The sequence below is a fragment of the Clarias gariepinus genome, chromosome 1 (assembly GCF_024256425.1).
Source record: "Clarias gariepinus isolate MV-2021 ecotype Netherlands chromosome 1, CGAR_prim_01v2, whole genome shotgun sequence".
NCBI lineage: Eukaryota > Metazoa > Chordata > Actinopteri > Siluriformes > Clariidae > Clarias > Clarias gariepinus.
Genome location: NC_071100.1, coordinates 11,791,957 through 11,799,287, shown reverse-complemented (window position 1 = coordinate 11,799,287; position 7,331 = coordinate 11,791,957). Strand labels below are relative to the sequence as shown.

The window sequence follows — 7,331 nt, the reverse complement described above, 5'->3', positions numbered from 1 at the left end:
TTCTTAAAGCGTCGTGTTCACCCATGGGTTTACTGCATAAACACTGTTTTTTGCATTGAGTTTAATCATGCAGCACTTTTAGTATTTATAGCAAAAGCAACCCAACAGTGTGATCAAAGTACACGAAATAACACTGAATTTATAGCACAACCCAACGATATTTAAAGCACATAAACACAATAAAACAATATTGCATGGGTGCGTTGTAACAAAGTATCATCATAGGAGGAGAGAAAAAAATGAAGAATAAATACATATCAGTATTTACAGTTTAAGCTCGACACGTTTATGAGCTCCGTCGCTTGCTGTCAATGGGCGCCTAAGAGAGAGAACACGTTTTCGGCTTCAGTAGACACACAATACTTCAGACTGAAACACGACTGCCCCCTACAGGTAATGAAGGGCATTTTCACAGCTTGGGATCCCATTTCTCGAAACGTGCGTTTTTAATGGCCAGATCTGTATTAGAGCCTGCGTGTGTCCTTAAGCCTGTGTTTCGCCACAGGGCTTAGGCTATGTGTCTTTAAGCCTGTGTTTCGCCATAGGGCGTATGCTTGGTGTAACAGGTATTGGAGCCTGTCTGTGTCCCTAAGAAATAGTTTTCTCACTTGTAATCACTAATGCTCATTTTATACATAACCTAAAATAAACCTACCTAAACCAGGGGAAATGTCCCTGAAAAGATGAGTGTAATCACATGTCAAGAAAAACTCAGGTTATCAAAACCAATCAAGGTAAAAAATCACGGGACTAGCTAGTTAGGCTAAGGGTTCTGTCACTCGCTCGATCAGATCAGTTTAAAAATGGTTCGCTGGTATAACCATAGCAAGAAACAGTACTGCTAAAGCATGTCAGCAAATTTTGACAATCAAAGAAGAAAAGTAACAGTAAAGTTAAGAATGTAGGGATAAAAAAGAGAAATAAAAGATTCAGATGTTAGCCATGCTCATATTGATGTGCATAAACTGTCATCTTGAATAAGCAGGGATAGTGCAATCTCTCTCTCTCTCTCTCGCTCTCTCTCTCTCTGCGCATGCGCTGGGTGTGAGAAAGCGCGTGGAAGACTGTTTGGCGTCTTGCCAGATTTTCTGAAAAAACTTTCCGTTTTCTTTAACCCCCATTTCTTTATTTATTTCTTTATTTATTTTTTATGTATTTATTTCCCCTTAATCATTATTTAGCAAATGCGTTTTAAAAGACATTTAGTTTAAAACTTCATAGTGAGAGAGAGAGCGGGGCACCATGGCCTCTGAGGCTGGTGGGGAAAGTTTGTCTCTCCGTAATGGTGTCAGGTGTGTCACGGACAATGGGGTACTGGTGGAGGAGGTACTGTTAGCGGTGGGAGAGCAGGTCGGGTGCGACAACATCTACTCAGCCTCCCGGATGAACAAAGCGGTGGTGAAGTTTGTGAAAAAGACGAGCCTCGTGAGTGCGCTGATTAGGAGCGGAATAACCGTGAGAGGATCTGCGGTCCAGGTCACCCCTCTGTCGGCCCCCGCGACAAGAGTGGTGATCTCTAATGTGCCTCCGTTTATACAGGACGAGGTGATCATGAGGGAGCGCAGCCGGGGAGCTCGGGGGGCGACTCGGCCCGGAAACAGCAGCAGCAGCGCGGGGACAGTCAGCCGGAAAACACCAAGGAGTCCGAGTCCGCCGCGGGCCTCAGCGACACACCCGAGCCAGCACTCATGGAGGTCAGTCATACACACACCGCCACCACAGAGACACACACCGCGCCCGGCGATGACCCGAACATCGCCACTACTGTACACAGCGAGAGTAAACATCCCGACCCGTGTACAGTAGTCAGCACTGACCACGCCCCCAACGCTGACCACGCCCCCAACACCAGCACCGGGGAGGCACAGGAACCTCAAACCTGCACACCGACACCAAAAGAAAAAACCTCAATAAAACCAAGGAGAAAAAGAGACGAGACGACCATCACTGAACAAAGCAGCAAACGGAAAACCCGCAGCCAAACACTGAACACAACAACACAGGACACAGAAGAAGCAGGATGCAGCACCGCACACACACACACAGAACCACAAGGAGACACAGAGGAACAAATAAACCAATTCTTACAGTTAACCGAAAAAGAAAAAAGACAATTGATCAATAAACTATTCCCGGGAGACAAAAAAAATCTAAAAAATCTCACATCAGCAAACAGGACAAATTACACGTAAATAAACCAGACTATAAAAACATAACAGTGCGACACAAAACTTTAAAAGACGTTGGATTTGTTGGTGGGGTGGAGGGTCTTTCCTTAAAAAAAAAAAAAAAAAAAAAACCCGAATGTACATATGTTAATACTTTGTGTATGTATGTGTGTGCGTATGTGTATGTAAGTATGTATGTACACGTAATTTTATGTGTGTGTGTGTGTATGTACAGTATGTGTGTATATGTATATATTGTAGCGTTTTATCGCCGGGAAGGATGGTGGAGAGACGAGTGAGCTTCCTTGCTGCCCAATGCAAATGGCTGGGAGTAGTTTATTTAACATCGCACAATAAGTCACACAACCACACATTCGACACAGATCCACAAGACATACTTCTAACTCACACACACACACACCCTGGCCGAAGCCACTAACCTTTCCTCGACAGGGTGAACACCTAACAACCCCTCCCGCAAAGCATGATGGTTACTAGTCCCAAAACCCCGCCCACGCCACAATATATTTGTATATATAATTGTAAAACAGTAAATTTATTAATTTGTTATAATAAAGTGAGTTAAAATCTCTCTCTCTCTCTCTCTCTCTCTCTCTCTGTCATTTGTATCTGTACATATGGATGCATGAGTGTATGTGAATGATTGTATGTGAATCGTTAACATTATATTTACTTAAGTAACTTTTGAAAAAAAAATACTTCTATGAGTACTTTTTCCTGCACCATACTTTTTACTTTTACTTGAGTAACTTCATGAAGAAGAAACGTTACTCTTACATTCGGCTACACTCGACTTGTTACTTTTCCAACCATTTATTGGACACATTAGATATTTTTTGTTTTTGCCAGAGAAATGCAGCTGGTGGATCTACCACGTGACTGTTTCACCAATCAGATGTAGCAACAATAATCACATGAATCCGTTGGACCAATCAGCCGCAAAACCAATAACCGCATGGAGTCAAATGGCCACACAGAAGGCAGGGGTCGGGGGAGGGTTGTCTTCAGCAATGGTAGACAGTGAAGCAAACATGTCGCGGTTAGTTTAGCGGTTTTATTTAATGTTGCAATCTTAACATTTAATTAGAAAATAAAGCTAGATGCTTAAAAATATAAGTTTCTTACATTTGTTCTGCTGGACACAGTTCATGGTAAAGTGTGGCCTCTTGTACATGTTCTAATGTTATTTGTTATCTGCTGAGGCATTTGCAGGGCAACTGAACATACAGTATATCTTACACAGGAAATAGTTTACACTGTTCAAACCATCCATGTGTTACCTACAGTAGGTATTTATTTCAAAAGCTTTATATTGTTTTATATTGAGATTGGGACATTTGTATTTCTTATTCCTTAATTTGATATTTTGTACAGATATTTCATTTTTTTTTTCGTTTATTTTATTAATTTTATTGATTTTATCTGCTTACATACTTTCTAAAAAAAAATTAATCAGACATTGTGATGAAACAGTTACTCAGTACTTGAGGAGGCTTTTCACCGGATACTTACTTGGGTGATATTTCAGATTACTACTTTTTACTTCTAGTTGAGTTTTACTGCACCATACTTTTTATTTTGAAGTACAGATACTTTTACTTGAGTAGATTTTTTGGCTACTCTACCCACCTCTGTTCAGAAGTAACACTCCTGTACTTTAGCACCATATGAACAGTCTACAAAGAACAGAAAGGACAAAGACAGGCTTTCATATACAGGCAAAGATGAGTTGAAACAACAGTAGAGTGTTTATGTTGAGACTGACTTTATTGATAGAAATCTTTACAGATTTTAATATTCTTTTGAAAAAGAAATCAAATCAAATAATCAATGAGGATATCAATAAGGATTATTAAAAGGTAATAATTGAAACAATCCTTTAAGCCAAGCTAACAAAGAAGACATTTTTGATTTGAATGATCTAATAGGTGAGATTCATTATATTAAATTTTCATTACATTTTTAGAATAAACGTTGCAGATTTTGAGGCCCCACCGAGGTTTTTGGCTGATTCAGTCACAGTTACATCTCCAGCAGTGTAAGTGACACCTTTGTAGGTTCCACTGGTTTTAAATTCCAGCACACCACCATTATGGCACGTAATCTTGACTTTGCCTTTGAAGGGGAGATCAACTGGAGCCTGGCCAAGTGTGATGTCCGCATCCACGGTTTTACCTGGAAGGACTTTAACAAGAAATGAGTAATGCTCCATTCTCTCTTCACTGATCTCTGAAGCATATGTACCATCAACACCAAGTTTGATATCATAGTTTGATTTTTTCTTTGCAATCAGTGGGATTCCTGAGTTCACTTCCAGGGTGTATGTCAACTCCAATTTTCCGGTAACTGACCAGAAGGATTTCTGTGTTATTTTTTGGGAGGTTTCAACTTTGTATTCTTGAGTTTTGGGTATCACTTCCTTAAGTGTAGGATACTCAACATCTGTAAGCTTAGTAGACTTGATCGTGTTAATGAATATGAAGCCGAAGCAATCAATATCTGAACCTGAACGCCCTGTGATTCCCATGCAGATCCCAGAAGCAACATCAACTGGAACTTCTTGGTTCAACCCTTCACTTCTCTGCTTTACATAGAACTCCCTGGAGTGAGTTGTCTTGAATTTGATGGCACCCAGACGTGTTCCCCTTGAATTTGCCCATAGTGAAAGGGAGGTGAAATGCTCTCCATCTTCAAATATAAACTCTTTAACATCCCCAGCAGGTACACCAAACTGCTTGGACTGGCCATCAGTAAGGCAGACCTTTATGGCCTTCACTTGCCAGTCACCGAGCCACACCCAGATCTTTTGCAATGTGGATCCATTTTCAGTGCCATTAAAATTAAAGGGGTTTCCTCCATTCGCGCCAACTGCAACTACATCTGCCAGGGCTGACATTATCTTGAGCTTAACCTTTAAAAAGAAAACAGACAATTGGTTGTATTAAGGTCATTTTTAATAATTATTCTTTTTTAAAATAATTAATCAAAAGCTACTGCCAATATTATTTTATGATTCAGATCATAGATAAATCATTAATTTATTCTTACTAATGGCCAATACGTTCTTTTGGAATAAAACCAGTCATTCATTCATAATATATGCAAATGCTTTACATAAAGTTAATTAACCTTAACTAAAATGAATAAATTACTTGTAACTTCTATCTCACACCACTACAAGGTAGATAGTACCAAAGTACCAATATATATTTTGGGTAGACCAGTATGGCCATCTTTAAACAAAATGGCCGCAGCAAAATTATGTCATCGCACGATTTAAGCCATAAATGAGACCTAAGTTGTGATTCTAATCTATTCTTATTGGTAACCATAATTTAAATTTTTTTTAAAGATGTTAAAATTGCACCTAATCAATAAAAACCTCACACCAAGTAATAATAGAAAACATAAAAGAATGAATAGATTGCAATAAATTGTTTAATATTGCTACTGTATCTAACTAAATACATTTCCCTTGCAAACGACTTATAGATGTTTTTATTTATAAATTTTTTTTGGATTAATAAATCAATTTAACTAATTAACGCTTTCATACATAGGAATTTTTGGCGATGAACCTTGATATTCCACCATGTGCTGGCAATGGCAGGGACGAAAGCAAAGATTGCATGGAAGTCGACATATTCATGTAATTTCCATGATTAATCTCCTTGACACGTCAGTGCAGCCCTATACTTGGGTTATTTGAAGCTGTTGTGCTCTTTCTATCCTGTCTGGTCAGCATCCTCACAAACCTCTGCCTAATTTTATTGATTTCTTTCATGAACATTGTAACCAATCACATAAACAGTACATTACATGTAAAACAATAAAATATGCACAGATTTAAAACAGTAAATTTATGCATAAAATATTAATAGAACATATAAATAAGACACAAACAACTGAGGCGCATATTGTGCACATTTCATCGCTCCAAACCCCTCTGGAAAGCTACAGCTTCTGAATGTTATTTCTTGGTGCAATAATAAGAGAAACTAGATATAAAAGTTTGTTTAGACAAACTTTAAGTTGGCTTGAGAAAGCCGGAGATCGAAGTTTAAAAGTGTGAAAAGTTTAAAATAGTTTAAAAAGTTTAAAAAGTTAAAACAGTTTAAGTTTAAAAGGTTTAAAAGACAGATAGATAGATAGATAGTGTCAGACAGATAGACAGTTACAGATATATAGATTGATAGATAGATTTATAATTGAGTCTATGGATAGATAGAAATAGTCAGATTACAGATAGATAGATAGATAGATAGATAGATAGATAGATAGATAGATAGATAGATAGATTAGTTATAAATAGTCAGATGATAGATAGACAGATAGATAGATAGATAGATTAGTTAGAAATAGTCAGATGATAGATAGATAGATAGATAGATAGATAGATAGATAGATAGATAGATAGATAGATTAGTTATAAATAGTCAGATGATAGATAGATAGATAGATAGATAGATAGATTAGTTAGAAATAGTCAGATGATAGATAGATAGATAGATAGATAGATAGATAGATAGATAGATTAGTTATAAATAGTCAGATGATAGATAGATAGATAGATAGATAGATAGATAGATTAGTTAAAATAGTCAGATGATAGATAGATTAGAAAAGTTAGATAAGTTTGAATGGGTTAGAAATAGTACATAGAAGAGAAGTTTGATTGAGTCTAATTGGCATTAGCAAGTCGGTGGTGTGGGGGATGGGTCGTGCATGCGCACTCACACTCTTCTGTGACAGACACAGAGAACCGCAAACTGTAATAATTAAGCTCTCAAACAAACGCTTCCTAACCGAGAAATGTAGGTCCGATCGCAAAAATTATTTCTCCGTAAGTGGCAGGAACTTCCTGACTACGACATATTACGACTCTCTCTCACACACACACACACACACACACACACACACACACACAACAATTACTATGCTTCTTATCTTTATTAATGGTTTATGCTCTGCTCACCTTTTGTCTTTTTAGAATTTCTGCAGTTTACCTCAGTCTCTGTCCTCTTATGACTCTTGTTGGCCCTGGGGGTGAAAACGTATGAGCAATGGTACAGTTGTTAGCATTCACATAAACTACTGCATCCAATTGTACAGACACAAAAGTCAGAGAGAGAGAGAAAGAGA

At 38.0% G+C, this 7,331-nt stretch overlaps 1 protein-coding gene across 1 annotated transcript; it reads right to left on the bottom strand.

Moving 5' to 3' along the window:
* Positions 1-4,143: 4,143 nt before the first annotated feature.
* Positions 4,144-5,094, bottom strand: LOC128520230 (aerolysin-like protein). The gene has a single exon (XM_053494379.1). It carries the CDS (start codon positions 5,083-5,085, stop codon positions 4,144-4,146), a length of 942 nt encoding a protein of 313 aa, XP_053350354.1. The 5' UTR covers positions 5,086-5,094.
* Between the last annotated feature and the right edge of the window lie 2,237 nt (positions 5,095-7,331).